We start from the raw sequence: 17,345 nt of genomic DNA on the forward strand, positions 1-17,345 counted from the left end.
TCCGGCCCGCGACTACCCGCCAGATCCGCGCGGGGAATTTCGCCCGTGCGTGGTTTAAGCATAGCAATCCCGTCCAGAACCAGCTGCAATAACGCCGCCATATTATTGCTCCTCTCAGCTGATCGTGCCCATCTACCTACCTCGTCATCGTCATCATCATCCTCCTCCTCCTCCCCCCACTACTGCGTGCTCCATACGACGACTATCCCCCAAGCGCGGTATTGTACGTAGCCCAAATTTCCGTGCCTTGGTTTTCCTCCTCCTCCTCCACCACCACTACAACCCCCCCACCAGGCACCCACTCGCGCACACGCAGACACAACCACTGAAGCACCCACGGCTGCGGCTCAGGGGCGCGCCTTAGTTAGCCTCGCCGATGACGGCGCCGATCGCCTGTCTCCGTCTAGACAGTTGTCACGGACAGCGCACCGCGCCTCCACCAACCAACACGATGGCCTTCGTCACCTCTCTGTCCACCTAGCCAGCTACTGACTAGTCCCGTCCCGTCCGGACTGCCCGATACCCGCTCCTCCCGCTACTGCACCCGTAAGGCCACGCGCCAGGCCCATGCCTCTCCAACTGCAATCTGCATGCCATTACCCACTGGCACTAGCCGTAACTACTGCTGTTGTTGTTGTTGTCTGTGTCCCTTTTTTTTTTTCCTGCTTGCTTCCCGCAGCTGCTGCGCCACGATCGCCCAGACCCCCAGACGCAGGGCAAGACCCGCGGAGAAAAAGCATTCGCGCCCAACCACGCGCGCAACTGCACGCAAGCAAGAAAAAAAAAAAAGGCCTTACCTACGGCCTACCCCGGCAGCCACGGCGATCGCGTGGGGCACTCGCAATCTACTCTGCACGCTGGCAACGGCGTCGGCGTGGCTAACTACTTCGCAAGCAAGCAAGCAGCCAAACGTCGAGCAGCTCAGCTCAGCTGCAGAGAGTAAGAGACCCAAGTAGCGAACCACGAACCTGCCTACGGCAGTCCAGCGCAGTCCGGCCAGACTACCTAGCTAGCCAGCGCGCACAGGCGGCAGCCGCACCCGGCCCGGCCGTTGCTAAAGAGCATGCCCGGAGGCGCGACGTGCGACTCTGGCGGCGGGGCACGTCTGCGTGCCTGGGCGTGGGCTGCGTCAGGTGCGCCCGGCGGGCCGTGGACCTACCACGTCGTGCGCGCGCTAGAGCGGGACGGGCTGAGTGCGCGTCGTAGGGTACGGATTATGGAGACTCGGATGGGGCCCGAGCCTTGGGAGTGGGCGCATTGCTCGCTCTGTCTGAGTCTCTCGACCTGGTCTCTCGTGCTTTTTTGGCGCACTGGGACTGGGAGGATCGGAAGCCTAGCCCCCCCGGCTGGCTGATCAGGGGTGCGTGCGGCGTGTTGGTGCGAGCCGCTTGCTGCGTATGGAGGTAGGTGCCTATGTAGGTGGGCTTTTTTTGCGCTGGTGCCCCGTTTGTTACAACGCAACGCCGTGTTGCTGTTTGTTACGCTTGCCTGTGGCTGTATCTTCGCGACTTGCTGGTTTGGGCGCTGCTGGGTAGGTACCTAGGTTGTTTGTTTGTTTGCTTACTTGCTTGCTGCGTGCTGCTTGCTTGCTTGTTGCTTGTTGCTAGGCTGTTGTTTGTTTGCGCCCGTTCGCGGGGCAACTGGCGGCTTCTTCGCGTTAGGCAGGCGCGTCTCTCCTGCTTTTGCTGCTACCTAGGTACCTACCTATAATATTACATCGCTGCTGCTGCGCGCTAACTGGCCTTGTACAATAGGCATGGCATGGCAGGGCAGGGCGTGGTAGGGGATGGGCTTATTGCGCGGTCGGGGTGCTGGGTGGGCTGTCCCAAAGCGCCTGGATTGGCATTGCGAACCACTGCGCTGATCTGCGCGGGGTCTTTGGGGTTGGGCGTGTGGAAGCGGTACGGGGTAGGTGGGTGGGTGGGCACTGGGTAGAGCGCGTGAGGGCGAGCTGATCTCTTGTTGTGTATTTCTGGATGTGGATTGGATGTGGATGTGGGTCTGGGTTGCTGTTGCTGTTGTATTGTATTGTATAATAGCTCTTTCTCTCTCTCTCTCTCTCTCTTTGGTGCGCTTGGATCAGCGGTCTTGGGGTTTGCGGATGCTTTGTTCGTGCTGGGCTGACGCTGATAGGAGGGGAGCCTGCTTGGTTGCTGGTGTTTGGGCTGTTTGGTCAAGAGAGAGGTAGGGTTAGTGTCTTATGGCTTTTCTTATAGATGCTGGAAAGGTTTCTTTGATCTCATTCTTCTCTTTCCCCTCCTTCTCCGTCTCTTTAATTAAGCTTATACCAGAATATCTATCTATCAAACGAGAAGCAGCCCCAACCCGCAATTGCTTGATCTAGCATTTTAAGAATAGAATATCTAATATATGCATTCATCCATCCATTTATTCATTCATCCATTTATTCATTCATCCATTCATCACTCATCCCGACGCGGACTTATCCAGAATGCCACAAACCACCAGTACTATCTATGGCAGATAACCTAGAGCTCCGCCCCCATTGCCCACGACCAAGACCTAGCGCTAGTGCTCTACCTAGACGCCAACCCTGTCGTCCTGTCGCACATGCTAGGAGTACTACAAGCACCTTTGTTTATGAGCCCGCGATCGCTACAATTTGGCGCTTCTGGATAAGGCCAACGCTTCGCCGTCGCAGAGGAACGGAACGGGTTGATGAGACGGCCTTTCTTGTTTGTTGCGACTTACGTGTTGTTCGTGGCTTTTGGAGGTCTGTCTATACCTTGGGCTATAAAGAGCGGTGCTCGATTGGCCTTCTGGATGAATGAGCTCGGGGGTTGTGGTCTATGGGCTGTGGTGTAAGGTGAACGTGTGCCTTTTCTGAGTGTGTTCTAGTAAGGAGGGCGGGCTTGGATTGGTTGCTGGGTTGTGGGGGTTTGGGCTCGTGGTAGGTGCTGTGGAGTGAGCTTTCTGAGGTTGGTTGCTGCGTGGTTGACGCCGTGTACGGAGTGTGAGCTTGCTGGTTTGCTATCTTTTTCTTGTCTGCTTGTCTGTTTGGTCTTTGGGGCGGTGGTTGGGTAAATGGGCTTTAGAGCCCTGCTGATAACTCGTTTCAAACTTTTGTTGCATACTCGCTCGGCTCTAAAGTTTATAAATCCTTACTGAAATTCTTTACCTTAGTTTACATCTTAACGGCAAGACGAAAGTAAGCAGCAAGAGCTGCAGCCGAAAAGAGAAACCGTCACTGACTGATTTTGTTTCTTAAACTCTCTAGTAGCTTTGGTTATATTTCTTTAAGTATATTGCATGCAGTTATAAGGTTAGAGAGCGGGTTCGCGTGTTTCTTAAGCTCTATTTGATAGTTTATGAGGCTCCGGATGATTTACGTACCCTTTCTAAGTATCTAAGACACTCCCTAACCAAGCACGGATATATAGGTAGAGTATCCTATAGAGGTATCAAAACAAAGAAATCCAAGGGTAGAAAGGTACTTATAATGATATAAATACATAAAACATCTGAGAGTAGAAAGTGTATCACATAATTTTACAGGAATTTTATCAAATAGTGTGGGCAAATTATCCAACGCCATTACATTACCAGCAGCAGCGACACCTGCGACCGCTGAATCAAGGATCGAAGAATATAACGCCGAATTGGTGAGCATGACAATGGAATGGCATCTGTATGTACTAGCTGCGCGTCCATTTCAATATTGGCATCTGGACAAAGCATACCTCTATATAATCCTGATCCTACGCTTTTCAAGCTTCTCGAAAAGCTCGAGAAGCCAATTCTTTTCTTCGCCAATGGTGCGATTGCCGTGAAATATGCCAACTCGTCTAAACTCGGATTCCCGCCCTGAAGGAAGTAAAAGCAAACCTCCATTCCATCTGGTATTCTGCAACGGCGAGAAAAACGATAAACTACCAAAAGTCGATACGGAACTTGACAGCACCATCATTTGTAGACCCTCCATTGGCCCCCCTGGTTTTAGGTCTACGAAATTATCTGGATCCACAAGATCGTCTGGTATTTCAAAGTCTAGGAAGCAACCGCCAATGTTGACGTTTTCCATCTTCATATGTACTTGGTTGCGTCTTCTTATGTAGGATTCGGACAACCCTAAGCGTGGTACAGGGCAGACTTTTGCGTCTAGTAAGATAAACCCCGCGTGAATCCGTCCAAAAGGGTTCATTCCGTCAACAGTCGTTTCAGCTGCAACTATATTGCATTCTGCAGAAACCTGTTGACTCGGTTCGTACCTCCATTTTACGAACCTGTCGTGACAAGCCCAACTCCATGATGGCGCGATGAACTTGGTGGGATGCATCACATCTGCCAGGTAGTCCTCGAGACTCAGGGGATTATCGTTATCCAGGTGCCAGTTCAAACCACGAATTAGATCCTCTTTCCATAAACCGGCGAGGTACTTGGCTCCTGTTCCTTCGGCCACCATTTTTGCGAGTGCAGAAATCGCCGGAAGCTTGTCCTCAACATGGGTGAGACGCCGGGAAGAATATTCAGAAGCATGGAGATACCAGACACGATCCAGTACATCCTCGATAGCTTCATCGGAGCCTTTGAGCGTTGCATCGATCCAGCTGCCATGTCTTTTCTCGATAAGTGCATCCTCTCTGAGGGTATAGGAACCACACTCGAGGTACATCAAATTGGGGTTGAAAACCAGTCTTCTTGTCGACATGAGACTTTCTTGTAAGGTCCAGCCACGACTTCCCCATCCAGTTGAGTTTCTGAAGAATTTTCTGTAACTGGACCTGTTATGAGCTCCGTAGTTGGGGAGACTCGATCGCATATCGCGTCGACGCCGCTGCAAAAAGCCATCATGACAAGAGTTACCAGTGGCGGCGCAGATAGTGACATCGGCGTAACGATAAGTATCGCACATTCTTGCCGACTCTTTTTCCCAGTCCTTGTGATCATCTTGAATGATGCACAAGGAATCAATCCACAAGTAGCGTACTCCAAGGGCTTGTGTGGCTGCAATGGCGTCGCGGAAGTTCTTGGGCAGATCATCTTTGGGGATTGCTTCCATCATTTGTGCAATGGAATTCTTCACTGTTTTCAACGGAGGTGCTGATGGATCACCCCAGCAGTGGCTTAATGCAACATACTTCCAAACACAGCCCTGCTCGACTGAAAGGTTGCCCTGAGGCGTGAGAACTAGTCGGGGACACTTGACCCCATCGTCGAGATCACCGATATCGACAAGCCGCGTCGGTAAGAGCGGTGGAAATTGCTCTGGGTGACAATCCCCTTTACAAGTAGCAACCCAACGACGGATAAGGGAGGCTCCTTCTTTGGAGAGAGCGTAGCTTGACGTAACAGGCTGACGTTTGATCGGCAAATGTGAAGCACTCGGCCCTAGAAATCTATCAGTACTGCTTCGCTTCACAGGGTTCAAGGATTTACCAGGCTCTGCACTAATGCCGAGACTGTATCGCTCGTCGTCTTCCAAATATGCAAGTTGCGTTGCTGACAAATTGTCACATCCGCTTTCGAAGTCGTTTCCCCATTCCTCCAAAGTTGAGCTCGTAGGCAGTCCGGGCCAAGTGTCCGTCACCTCGTAATTATAATCGATGTCGATACGCCACTCATCCTCCAGAACCTTTATACCTTGTTTGGGAATTTTAACTTCTGCGTCAGTCTTCCAGTCGTCGAATTGCAGCACTTCGAACCTTTCAGTGGGAGTCCCACCGGAAGTACCCTTGGATGGATCCGTCGCTCGGCTTGCACTTGTAGCATCATGTGATTGTTGCTCCATGCTTCTGATGGGTGGTTGCGTAGTTGTTGCGAGTGCTCAGTTGGGAAAGAGTTGTGGGTTGTGGTAGAAAAAATCAAACAGTCGACTTGAGGTATAGGTATTTACCCCGCTCGCAGAAAAAAAGCAAGGCTACAGCCTCACTGCGCCTTCGCCAAGTTCAGCCACCGACAAGGTTTGTGCAGACGCTTATCGGCCTATTGGGTTCAGAGCCATAATGGCCAGGGAGGCACTACCAAAGACACAGCAATATCCCCAGGCTGTGGCAACAGCATATTCGAGAAAGGCCATTGCTGCTCCGAAGGTCACAAACAGCAAACGACTTAGTGTGAATGACCATAATGTACTAACTATCCAGTTAGTCAAAGTTAGAATATGTCTTCGTGTCTCTTACAACAACTTTTTGCTCTTTGACAAACTTTGATCCGATACACCAAGAAGAGACTCTACTAAAAAGAAACCAGGAACTCAAGTACGATCGGGGAGAGCCTGGAAGCTAATGAACTTTCTTTTTGTTTTTGAAAGTATGTAAACGAGCCAGTTAATGGCGCGGGCGTTAGCGCGGCCCGCGGGGACCTTCGTTTCAACTTCAAAAGCTTATAGAGGAGTCAGTTAATAGGGAATCATTCAGTCACGTAGCATACGATAGTTTAAGTTTTACAGCGCCAGAATCATCTTGATTTTGATTCTATATAATTAGGCCGCCATTCTACTAGGGTGGTAGTACAATGGATCATTGACTACGCGGCGCTGTCTAGCAGAGTGCGGAACGGTCCAGTCGAAATTCAGTCGGTCCAATCTCGCCCAGGGTTATGAATAGTAAAAGACGAGTCGAATTGAATTAGGCACAAACCAAACCCGACTGTAGCGGACGAGTCAGCGACTGAATCGACCGCTTGGTGATAGAGAGCCATAGGTTATTGCGTGGTTTTGTGCTAAAACCGTGTTGTATTGCGTATAGTATTACGTAGCAGACGCGCGGCGGCAGCTGCTTATAGTATGCGCTTAGCCTAATGCGGTAATATCAGCATACTTTTGCGGATAACACCATGCCAAGGCCCTATAATACAGTCGAATTCAGCCCGACGAGGGTCCTTTCAGACCCTTACTAGTAGAGACTAAACCGTATCTAATTAGGAAACCGTCTATTCGGTCCAACTTAGTCGAGGGTTTAGTTGGACTGTTCCGCACTCTGCTGTCTAGAAGACATTTTCTTCGTTTTTGAAAGAATATAAACGATCCAGTTGATGGCGCCCGAATCATATTTGGCTTCTGATTCTAATTCAAATTTCTAGCCAGCTTGCTAGGGTGGTAATATAGCGGATCGTTGAACCGCCGACATTGACGCGGGGACCTTGCCCGCCATTCTGCTTGGATGATAATATAGCGGGCCGATGATCTTGCTGGGTTGACGCGGAGACCTTCGTTTCGTCTTTAAAAGTTTTGTTGAGGACACGAAGTACAGAGAGATGGTTGATTGATTAAGCAGCGAGCGTTGCTGGCGAAGAGATGAGGCAGCGCTGTTGACTAAGCGAGACTAAGCTACATCAGGCAAGAGAGCTCTGCCAGCATAACAGATGGTGATACAGCGGGTCGATGAATTGTCGGTGTTGGCGTAAGTGACTGAGATACTGCCTCTGCTAGTGGCAGTCTTGGTGCCGCCGAGGCCTGTTAGTGAGATGGGAGTGGGGAGACGCTAGTAGTCGCTGAAGGCGAACTTGGGCAAGCCAGTGAAGTGATCTTGGGCGCCCGAGTCGACTACCCAGTGCTTGGCGGGAGCGACCTTGCTGACAGTGCGTAAACTGGTGTTGTCAGTGTCGCTCTACGAATTCGATTTCAGTGCGCCAAGGCTTCCAGCGAGCAGGTCGCTTCTTGGGGTGAAGGTAGTAGCAGTCATCCTTGATGTGGCGACCTCCGTAGTGCTCGCAGCGACGACGCTTGTCAGCAGATGTCGCAGCTGCTACAAAATTTGTGTGAGAATCGGGCGATATGCGACGTGCTTCGTTAGCTGTTTGACTGAGGAGATGATTAAGGTTCGGCTCCTTGCCGTCTCGCTAGTCCTTCTAAATGTAAGAGACCTAGATTGGTAAGTCCTCGGCAACGTTATTGAGAAATATAGAGTAGATGAGGCGGTTGCCAAGAGAAAGCTTGACGTGGGCTATAGCGGCTATACCGTTGCGAAAGGCGGTTATATATTCGTTAATAGTGGTAAAGTTACTGCAGGTGAGCTTGAGAAAGGTGTTGATAATGTTGAAGTTATGGAGGAGGCACTTATTGTCGAATCGAGTGTAGAGGGCCTGCTAGAGCTTGTTAGGGTTCTTGTAGCGAAGGAAGTCGCGCTAAAAGGTAGAACCGATCTATGTAATGATAGAGGTCTTGGCGAAGAGGTACTCCTTCGTCGCGTTGTTTACCTTCTTAGGGTCGATCGTGTGGTTGATATTCTGAAGATATAGCTGATCCAGAACAAGATGCTTCCAGGTGGGCCAGTTCTCCTGCATGAGATGAGAGATGCGAAGATGTGAGTAGTCGTAGCCGCGCTCAGGCACCAACTGCTCCATGCCCGGTGTTGGCTTCGGACTTGACGTCAGACTTAGCCATGAGAAAGCGCGATTGCGACGCGACGCGATCAAAGGCGCGGCGAAGCCAGTGGCGCGAGGGAGGAACTGCTGATCAGTTGAAAGAGTGATGAATTAAGCGGCGCAGTGAGTCGCGCGAGGGCTCATAACCTGTTAGATCACGAAGCAGAGAAGAGAGTTGATTGTTGTTGTTGTTCGATCAACGAGCGCTGCTGCGAAGAGATGAGCAGCGCTACTAACTAAAGCGAAACTAGCCATAAGAGGCAAGCGCTAAAGTACATTAGGCAAGAGAGCTTTGCTTGCGCAACAAGATCTTTTCTTTCACCCATACCTAGGACTCGGGCTGGGAGCTGGGAAAGGAGTGCTCTATAGGGACTGCTCGTGTCGTTCTCTATCCTACTAGACACATTAATTGGGCACAGCAACATATGGGAATCATACAGTCACGTACCTAGCATACAAGTCAGATCAATAGTTTAAGTTTTTAAAGCGCCAGAATCATCTTTGATTTTTTTATTCTATTTATTTCCTAGCCGCTGGATGATAGTAAAGCGGATCAATAAACTGCCGGCGCTGCCGAGGAGACATTTTTTTCGTCTTCGACATTATATATACGAACCAGTTGATTATGTAAATCATGGTGCTAAGAAGCATGTTAGCAGGGTGCAATGAAGCTACCATTCCCCAAGCTTAACCAACTATCCAGAAGCCGCATCCAGGCCGCTCATTCCCGCGCTCCGACTGTCCATCGTGATGCTAAATACAAGAAGCCGCGAAGCGAAGCAAAGCCAATCGAGGCACCAAGCCACCGCGGGCGTCGATACCAGCGCGAAACGCACGTGCCGCCTACCTAACCAGGTAAGTAGGAAAAGCAAGCGCCAAGGTCAACAGCGAACGTGCTAACCCCATGTTCGGAGCAGAGCCTGCCTGCTGCGACGATAGGTATGCAGAAGCACGGCACAGGCATTGCGGCGTTCAGAGCGCGAGACGAGGCAAGGCGGGCTAGGCGTGGATACCGTATCGTGATGACGAGGCTGGCAGTGGCTGGGCCGTGGTTGGCGGGAATGGGGTATGTATATGTATGTGTATGTATAATGGTTGGGTGGTTGATGCCTCTTCGGATTTTTTTTAAATCGCTCGCTGGGATTATGGCCGCAGTGCGGGAGGAAACGGATGGGTATGACGATTGAAGGCCCAGCTTCATTCCAGGCACCGTGCGGAAGAGCGCGGCAACAAACGCTCCGCGTGGCTGCTTCGGCGACATAGGTCCATCATCAGCAGGCGGGCGGATCGGCGGCTCCGGAACCAGGCGCCCGCAGCAAGGACGGAAGGGAAGCACGCCGGCTCCTCAAGCAGGCAGAGTGACAGGGCAGGACAGGCAGGCAGGCAACCAGCTCAATACTTTGACGTCTCGCGCACCGACGCCAAAAACCACTTCGGGTCGTCCTCAACGACGGGATCGAGTCTCGAGAAGACATACGCCAGCTCGAGGGGCCTGGGCATAACGTGCGTGTCAAAAAAGTCGACGTCCAGGAACGGGAACGCGAGATTCGACGTCCAGCAGTCCGAGTAGATTTTCTTGTCGCCGAAGACGCGCCAGAACTTCTTGTAGAAGGTGGCGTTGTTGCGCCAGTTGCGCGCCTTGCGGTAGCTGTCTGGCGGAAGGCCGTAGTGCGCGGCGGCGCGGCCGCAGGTCGAGCGCGCGAAGACCAGGTCCGCGATCAGTCGCTCGTAGGAGCGCACGATGGCGTGGAAGCGCTTGTTCACTTGGCGCAGGCTGAGCACGCCGCTGCCCGCGTACGTCAGGATCTGGAGTTGCAGCTCGACGGGCAGTGATGCGAGTGAAGCTTTGCAGGGGGGTGCTGCCGCTGCGGGGGCGTCTGGATCTGTTGTTGCTGTTGCGGGCGCGAAAGACATGGCGGGCGGGCGGGTGTGCGCGATGCTGCTGCTGCTCCTGCTGCTGGTGCTGGTGCTCCCGCTTTCATGGCTGAGATGGAAGGGGAGGAGCCAGTTCAAGAGCGCCGTGTGCTGGCTGTAGGTAAGCTCTACATAAGAGGCGCTGGGCGACTCCGACGACCGGGCCCGTTGCTTCGTTGGTGATCGTCCTCCGGGCGGGCGTCATCCGTCACGTGGCTGCCGACTGGCGGACTGGGCGGGCTGGCGGGCTGCTTTGGGGTCCAGAATCCTTCTTGCGGCGTCGCATAGTCAGTACGCCCGCTTTTTCATGGCTGATAATGGGCTGCTGAATGTAAGCCTCGACTCGCGAGTGTTGTCAGCTCTAGGAGGCTGCGCTGCTTTGGACTCGGCGTTTGCTGACCATGCATACAGCCACTCTTCCGCAACCGGTATTTGATGGCCTCGGATCTTCTGTTCCGTGCTTCCCCGGCCTGATGGGACTCCTATTTTTACTCATGGCCAGCTATTCGGGATATAGGCTGTGCATGGTTAGCATGTTTTTCCGTCTCTGAGCATGAGCCGCATGAGGAAAATGGATGCACGGAAGACGATTGCGAACAAGCCGGCGAAGAAAAAGCAAAGCGGCGGCGCTGACTAAGGAGCAACTACCCAAACGGGCCGCCCCGGCTGCCGTCACTATAAGCATAAGCCCCAGCTGAGACAGCGCTGACCGACTATCTGCTTGGTCGCCGAACATACCCTGTACAATGCCGTCTAAACTTCGAAACTTCCTCCGCGCCCAAATCACGCCTCTTCTTCCCCGCCAACCTCGCCAATAACTCTGCCCCCCGTCCCCCTCACCAGCCCCTCAAACCGCGCCCGAACGCCCGCATCCCCCGCATTCTGCGCAACCAAACACGCGAGTGCGAGCCCGTTCTTCGCGTCCGGCGTCTGGGCATTGCTCTTGAGCGCCGTCTCCAGCACACCAAACAACAGCGCCGCATCGGCCCTTTCCTTGTCCTCCTTCGTGCCCTCAACCTCACCCTCGTCCTCCTCTCCCTCCTCCGCCTTCTCCTCCTTCTTCTTCTTCTCCTCTCTTCTTGCAACAACCCCCTCCCCAGCACCCGCCCCAGCACCCCCAAACACCACGCCCACGCAGTCCGCGCCCTCGCGGCTCGCCGCCATCAAGCTAAACCCGAACAGCGCCTCCGACCGTAGCGCCGGCACCTGCTCCTGCCGCGCCATCAGCGCCAGCGGCGTCGTTACGCCCGGCCAGCGCAGCAGCCGCGCCCACAGCTCCTGCGTCTCTGCCGATGCGCCGGGCGGGGCTTTGCGCAGTTCGCGGCAGAGCGAGACGAGCAGGCGGCCGACTTCGAAGGCCGTCTTGGTTTGGGAGGTTGTAGATAGAAGGGCGGGGATGAGGGCGTTGGGAGGGGAAGTGGCGGCGTTGGGGGTTGTGGTGGGGGAGGTGTTTGTAGAAGGAGGGGTAAGCTCAGAGGCGTCGTCGCCGTGCCGGATGACCGCGCCCGCGTTCTCAAACGAGTCGTTCACGAGACGGCGCAAGATGGCCGCGACCTCGAGGTCGAGCTCTGGCTGCTTGCGCGCGAGCAGTCTCGCGACAGCGGGGACAGCGCCGGCAGCAGCGACGGGAGCCGCATTGGCCCTGGGCTGGGCGAGGTGGCGCAGGAAGCCGGCGGCAAGGAACAGGAGCGTGCGGTCGTCGGTCGCGGCAGCGGGGTCTGTGGTCGCGGTGGCGAAAAGCTCGATCAGCGGGACGTGGTACGCGTGCTCGTGCACCATAGCCGTGCAGACGGCGTCCGAGACGGCGAGGTTGCCCAGCGTGATGCACGCGCAGGTCTGGAGGCCGGGACTGTCGCTGCGCTGCTGCAGCCAACGGCCCTGCTCGAGGATAAAGGGCGAGGCGAGCGAGTTGCGTTGGTTGAAGGCGTCGTCGGCGGTGATTTTGGCCACTTCGTTCAGCACCAGCCCCGTCGTCAGGCGCATTTCGTTTTCGAACTCCTTGCGCGCCTCGTCGCTGTCTAGATCCTGCCGCTGCGCCCCCGCCAGCTCGTCGGCTTTGAGCAGCGTGCGCGCGATCTGCTGCAGTCCGTCTGATTGCAGCGTTTTTTGCCGGATGCTCTCGTCTTGCAGGTACACGGACGCGGCGGCTTGCAGGTTCTTGTAATCGTCCCAGTCATCGCACGCGCTTATCGCGGCGAGGATCTCGGTCAGGCAGTCCTCGGAGTCTGAGAGCACTGTTTCGGTCAGTTGGTCGGAGACGAGGCTGAGCAGCTCGATGGACTGGCTGTGGACTGGGCTGTCGACAGATAGGAGGCGGCAGAGTTGGCGGTCCAGTCGGAGGCCGGCCGCTTCCTTGTAGGCGGGCTCTGGCGTTGCATGTCAATAAGGAGATCCGTCTGGAAAGCCGTCAGGGGAACGGTACCGTAGCCCAAGCTCACATTGTACAGCACACTGATAGCCATGGGCATCAGCGTCCTGTCCTGCAAGCAGCTCACGACCTTCTCCAGACAGGGCAGCACGACGGCGCGCGACTCGTCCCTGTCAGCGACAGCATTGCCCACGGCGCGCAGCAGCTGCTTCGACACCTCAGTAGGAAGCGTAGCATGGTCCAGCTTCTCGAGATAATACTTCAAGAGGCCCGACTGCTCGACAGGCTCGCGCCAGCTAGCTAAGGCCGATCAGAACCACCGTGTGCGCCAAACAAACAACAAACAACCACTCACATTTCCGACAGGCATCGGCCAGCAGCTCAAAGGCCCTGGCCCACGCCGCGAGATCCGATTTCCCCAGCTCTTCAAGACGGTCGCACAGCAGCTCGAGCGGCTCGACAGGGTTGCCGGTTGGCGGCGTGGCAAGGAAGGTTTGAAGCGCCGCGACCACGGCGGCCGGACTGCTTGCGGGTGGCCACTCCATGTTTTGGTGGTGATTATTGAGCGGCCGCAATGTCAGCGGGCCCCCTGCTCAGTTTAGTAGTGAGAGAGACGAGCACGGCCCGCCCCGCCCCGCCGGCGCTAGGTAGAGTACGAGTAGGTCCTCCGTCCTCCGTCCTCTCCGCCCACCGACCCGACGCGCGCGCAGCCAAAGTCACGTGAGCCCGCTGCTGGCTCCCGCCGCCGCCGCACCTCCGCAATGGAACCTCCCCAATCCCCGTCTGGCCAGGAATCCTCATCGCCGACGCCGACAACGACAACCACGACACCATCCATCCGCTCCTTAACCTCCGGCCCGGCTCCAATTACCTTACCTTGTCCTCACTCTCCTTTCCGAGCTCCACCACCACAACCCACTACCTTGTATACCGCAACCATGACGCGCGCCCAGCAGACCATCTCCTTCGGCCTCTTGCTCTCCTCCGTACGCATTCGCACCAAGACAGACAGACGTCTAGACCACAACCAACTGACCCACCGCCCGCGCACAGCTCTACCTCGCCCTCTTCCTCGGCCTCATCCCCCTCTCGCCCCGCGTCCAGGACGAGGTGATTCCCTACGTACGTCGCTGCAACATCCCTGGCTTCCCTCTGCACCAAGCACTGCACCAAGCCCTGCACCCTCCATCTTGCACCAATCGCACCGCCCAACTCTTCAAATCCCCAATCCAACTAACACACCCCTCCCCCAACAGCTCCCCTTCTGGGTCCTCGTCTCCTTCGGCGCATACCTGCTCGCCAAGCTCGGCTGGGGCGTCTTCACCTTCAACGACGTGCCCCAGGCGCACAAGGAGCTGATGGAGGAGATTGCGCTCGCGCGCGCCGACCTGAGCGCCAAGGGCGTGGATGTCGATTAGACAGACTGCTGTCGTCTCTGAGGGAGGGAGGGATACCCTGATGTGCGGTGGATGGATGTGTGTGTGTGGGGGGGTTGATGGCTGGGGTGACTGCCTGGTGGAGGGTAGGGTGGTGATGCGCTCTCTCTTGGGGAGGAATGGTCACTTGCACGCAAGAACACAGACGGACAGAGAGAGGGGGGGAAGCACGCGAGCCCCGCCTCTGCTAGAGCTACCACAGCAGCAGCCTGCCTACATGCTCAAGCCGTTTCTTTTTCTTTTCTCTTTTCTTTTTAAATTTTCCATTTTCCCTTCCAAATCCCGTCCCCGTTCCAGAAGCCGCTCTATAAGAAAGAGTCTCTCCATCCATCTAGCTGTTTATCTGCCTGTCTGTCTGTATCTGCATCTGTACTGTACACACCCACAACGAACGCTGCCACGAAAAAAAGAAAAAGAAATTGAAAAAAAAAAAAAAAATTTGTCCAAGAAGAAGATGAAGAAGAAATCAGAATTCGATGTCGAAAAAAAAAAAAACAGTAAAGACGAGAAGAGGAAAGAAAAAATACAGGAGAAAGGGCGCAAAGAGAGCAAACACTGGCCTGCGCGACCGGGGTATACAGGACCCGCCTAATGCCATGTCGGAAAACAGATGGCCGCCGCGAACAAAAACTCCTCGAAAATGACGGCAATGTCTAGCCGCCCCGGCCTGCTCTGAAACCAAGGCGTTTACGCCTACGCCTACGCTTACGCCTGCGCCTGCGCTTGCTTCGGTCCCTCTCCTTGCGCCTGAGCCTGGCTCTGGCCGTGACTCTGACTCTGACTCTGACTCTGACTCTGCGCCTGCTCCTCACTCGCATGCAAAGCCCTTAACCGCTTCTCCGTCTTCATAAACTCCCTTATGCCGACCGGGACGCCCTTGAAGAGATCCTCCTCTCTGGTCTCGGCCTCCTCGCCCACGCCCTCCAACCCCGCTTCCCAGTTCGCCTCGCTCCCACCCCCATCATCATCCATACTACTAGCGACATGGTCGGGCACGCCCGCGCCCACAACCATGCGGCCCGTCCCCTCGCCCCGCCCCCGCCTCTCCACCTCCTGCGCCCGCGCCCGCGCCTTCGCCTCCCGCGACGCCGCCGCCCACTCCTCTAGCTCGTCCCGGTACACGTCCCACACGCAGTTGACACACCCGGACATGCAGCAGTTGTCGGGCTCGGCGGGGCGCGGCGGCACCAGCACGCCCGCGACCATCTTGCCGGCTGCGGCGCGCTGCTCTTTCCGCTCCGTCGGCCCCGCCAGCCGCGACCCGAACACGATGCGCGCTTTCTGCAGCGTGGCCTCTTTGTCTGTCTTGGGGAGCTCGTCTGAGGGCGGCGGGGCCGGGGCGCTGGCATGCGTGGCGGGCGCGGTGGCGCGGAGGGGGTGCGAGAGCAGCTCCGCGTAGAAGCCGGTTAAGGGCGTGGCTTGCTCGCCCGTTCGCGCGATGTGGTAGCTTTGCTGCCGCGGCGTGTGGGCGAGCCGGTACGCCGCGTGTGGCCGCTGGTGTGCGAGCCGGTGCGCTGGCCGCGTGTGCGGCTGTTGTGGGGAGGCTAGGGCGCTGAGCCGGAGGCGCGGCGGCGCGGTGGCGCGGGGGAGCGCCATCGTTGCGTGTGTAGTTGTGGTTGTGGGGGTATTTGTGGTGCCCGGTTTGGGACGGTATGTGTTGAGTCTCTAGGTCTTGGAGGTATGTATGTACTTGTAGGGATGTAGCGCTGGCGTTGGTGTTACTGGCGATTCGATTGGATTATGCGACGAGGAGAGTCAAGTGCGGGCGAGGCTATCACGCTGCCCATGCCGAGGCGTGGGTGAGAGAAACGGTGTTTGGGTTTGGTTTTAGGTGTAGGTAGGGTGCGAGGTGGTGGAGGCGGGAAAGATCCGACCGCGTGGGCCAAAAGAAATCGCAATGAAGTCATTTCTCGGAGACGCGGCGGGCTTGACAATGCCCCCGGCCGCAGCCGAGGCCGGCCTCTCGCCGTCTCTCCCGAGCTATCGCCGACTACTTATGTTCACGCTGGCTTCCATTGACTTCGTGGCTCTCTTCGCTTGCCGGTTCTTTCTGAGTTTTGTAGTGTCGTCTTCCTTTGACGTTTTCGGAGGTAGTTGGCAATCAGATATTTTTCCAAGTGCTAACCATGACATCCACCCTAAAACCCCTACATAAACGACAGACTTTCAACAAACAGATAATAAGTCGTTAGGTGTATTAGATCGTTGCAGGCCTTCTACTTGCACAACCCTCTAGTTCGCATCCATCAATACCGTCTGCCATAACCTACCTCCTCGCCTTACTCCCGTCTCTCCAATGGACCAGGTTTCCAACACAGCCGACGGTTACAATCACCGCTACCATTAAGTTATTTAAAAAAAAGAGAACCTGGCCTTCTTAACTATAAAAATACTCAACACCTCCGCACCTATCTACCCGGGACTGGAAAGTAGCTATCTGGGTGAGGGAATTCTATATATCTAAGAACATAGCCAGTGCTTCCAATCACCACGGGGCTACACTGCTGCCTGCAGTATACCCACCCAACAGTACATATAAACCCCTAAACTATCAGCTCAGCTACCCGCTCAACACTCCCTTTTCTACACCACAGCAACAATCTTGCTTGTCGCAGAAAGAAAGAAAGATTATGACCGGCCACAGCGGCCCAATACACCCACGGATCCCCGAACGATACTACGGCGAAACAGCGACGTTTGCCGGGCTCTTCGTGCTGGTCGACATCCCCACCCACGTACGTTACGTTACGTCACACAGCCCTCACTCTCTTGGAGCGTGCAGCAGCGTACATACTCATCACAAGCCGTACTAGATGCTCGACGAGATGCTCAGTGAAGTCAACACCCTGCTCGACATCCCAAGCATCTGGCTCGCGACCAGTACCAGAGCCGATGTCCAAGTCCCCACCAAAGAACTACATCCGAGCATCACGACCACGCCGCTCGATCCTGCCTGGCGGTCGCCGTTTATAGACATGCATATCCCTGACATTATCCGTTTTCTCAAGGCTCTGCATCTGGATCCTACGGCTGAGTTTGATAGACGCCATTTTCTTACTATTGATGAAGAGTGTGTTAGTGAAGGGATTAGGTGGCTGAAGGGTTATCGTATCGAGGGGGATTTGGACGAGGTTGAAAATGAGTGAACTGAGGTCGCTGGGAAGCCATATAACGTGGCGCTTCGTCTCTTCAATTACCATCATGGTCAGTGGGAGCAGTCGGCTGAAGACTGAATTTGGTGCGATGTAGCAATGGGAGGATCGGGCTGAAGAACAGATTTAGTGCGATGAAGCGCTTTAAGA

General features: G+C 55.1%; 8 protein-coding genes across 8 annotated transcripts; 4 read left to right on the forward strand and 4 right to left on the reverse strand.

Annotated features, from left to right (window-relative positions):
• Positions 1-4,246: 4,246 nt before the first annotated feature.
• On the reverse strand, positions 4,247-5,101 carry K452DRAFT_213182 (uncharacterized protein; the record flags this gene model as incomplete). The annotated part of the gene is made up of 1 exon (XM_033536210.1): positions 4,247-5,101. A coding segment is annotated over one exon (855 nt), but the record flags the coding sequence as incomplete, so codon positions are not given.
• Positions 5,102-9,134: 4,033 nt separating this feature from the next.
• K452DRAFT_132704 (uncharacterized protein) lies at positions 9,135-9,614 on the forward strand. The gene has a single exon (XM_033535301.1). The coding sequence runs from the start codon at positions 9,267-9,269 to the stop codon at positions 9,510-9,512; it is 246 nt and encodes an 81-aa protein (XP_033400653.1). The 5' UTR covers positions 9,135-9,266; the 3' UTR covers positions 9,513-9,614.
• A 103-nt stretch (positions 9,615-9,717) lies between these two features.
• Positions 9,718-10,239, reverse strand: K452DRAFT_295508 (uncharacterized protein; the record flags this gene model as incomplete). The annotated part of the gene is made up of 1 exon (XM_033541819.1): positions 9,718-10,239. One exon carries the CDS (start codon positions 10,237-10,239, stop codon positions 9,718-9,720), a length of 522 nt encoding a protein of 173 aa, XP_033400654.1.
• Positions 10,240-10,816: 577 nt separating this feature from the next.
• Positions 10,817-13,171, reverse strand: K452DRAFT_356293 (uncharacterized protein). Its single transcript, XM_033546037.1, has 3 exons — positions 12,963-13,171; positions 12,662-12,907; positions 10,817-12,605 (listed from the first exon to the last, which is right to left on the reverse strand). The coding sequence occupies exons 1-3, from the start codon at positions 13,150-13,152 to the stop codon at positions 11,023-11,025; spliced, it is 2,019 nt and encodes a 672-aa protein (XP_033400655.1). The 5' UTR covers positions 13,153-13,171; the 3' UTR covers positions 10,817-11,022.
• A 218-nt stretch (positions 13,172-13,389) lies between these two features.
• Positions 13,390-14,421, forward strand: K452DRAFT_284333 (uncharacterized protein). Its single transcript, XM_033539927.1, has 3 exons — positions 13,390-13,593; positions 13,661-13,729; positions 13,864-14,421. The coding sequence occupies exons 1-3, from the start codon at positions 13,546-13,548 to the stop codon at positions 14,023-14,025; spliced, it is 279 nt and encodes a 92-aa protein (XP_033400656.1). The 5' UTR covers positions 13,390-13,545; the 3' UTR covers positions 14,026-14,421.
• Positions 13,762-14,692, forward strand: K452DRAFT_132729 (uncharacterized protein). Its single transcript, XM_033535302.1, has one exon. The coding sequence runs from the start codon at positions 14,015-14,017 to the stop codon at positions 14,633-14,635; it is 621 nt and encodes a 206-aa protein (XP_033400657.1). The 5' UTR covers positions 13,762-14,014; the 3' UTR covers positions 14,636-14,692.
• A 56-nt stretch (positions 14,693-14,748) lies between these two features.
• On the reverse strand, positions 14,749-15,639 carry K452DRAFT_324756 (uncharacterized protein; the record flags this gene model as incomplete). The annotated part of the gene is made up of 1 exon (XM_033544726.1): positions 14,749-15,639. One exon carries the CDS (start codon positions 15,637-15,639, stop codon positions 14,749-14,751), a length of 891 nt encoding a protein of 296 aa, XP_033400658.1.
• Positions 15,640-16,673: 1,034 nt separating this feature from the next.
• Positions 16,674-17,189, forward strand: K452DRAFT_305900 (uncharacterized protein; the record flags this gene model as incomplete). Its single annotated transcript, XM_033542936.1, has 2 exons — positions 16,674-16,778; positions 16,857-17,189. The coding sequence occupies 2 exons, from the start codon at positions 16,674-16,676 to the stop codon at positions 17,187-17,189; spliced, it is 438 nt and encodes a 145-aa protein (XP_033400659.1).
• Between the last annotated feature and the right edge of the window lie 156 nt (positions 17,190-17,345).

The sequence above is a fragment of the Aplosporella prunicola genome (genome assembly GCF_010093885.1).
Source record: "Aplosporella prunicola CBS 121167 unplaced genomic scaffold K452scaffold_5, whole genome shotgun sequence".
In the NCBI taxonomy this organism is placed as follows: Eukaryota; Fungi; Ascomycota; class Dothideomycetes; order Botryosphaeriales; family Aplosporellaceae; genus Aplosporella; species Aplosporella prunicola.

Coding starts and splice junctions, on each gene's coding strand:
- K452DRAFT_132704 (XM_033535301.1), top strand. CDS start 9,267: ATGCAGAAGCACGGCACAGGCATTGCGGCGTTCAGAGCGCGAGACGAG.
- K452DRAFT_284333 (XM_033539927.1), top strand. CDS start 13,546: ATGACGCGCGCCCAGCAGACCATCTCCTTCGGCCTCTTGCTCTCCTCC. Junction 13,594..13,660: donor TCGGCCTCTTGCTCTCCTCC/GTACGCATTCGC, acceptor GCCCGCGCACAG/CTCTACCTCGCCCTCTTCCT. Junction 13,730..13,863: donor AGGACGAGGTGATTCCCTAC/GTACGTCGCTGC, acceptor CTCCCCCAACAG/CTCCCCTTCTGGGTCCTCGT.
- K452DRAFT_132729 (XM_033535302.1), top strand. CDS start 14,015: ATGTCGATTAGACAGACTGCTGTCGTCTCTGAGGGAGGGAGGGATACC.
- K452DRAFT_356293 (XM_033546037.1), bottom strand. CDS start 13,152: ATGGAGTGGCCACCCGCAAGCAGTCCGGCCGCCGTGGTCGCGGCGCTT. Junction 12,908..12,962: donor GGCCGATGCCTGTCGGAAAT/GTGAGTGGTTGT, acceptor GATCGGCCTTAG/CTAGCTGGCGCGAGCCTGTC. Junction 12,606..12,661: donor CAATGTGAGCTTGGGCTACG/GTACCGTTCCCC, acceptor ATGCAACGCCAG/AGCCCGCCTACAAGGAAGCG.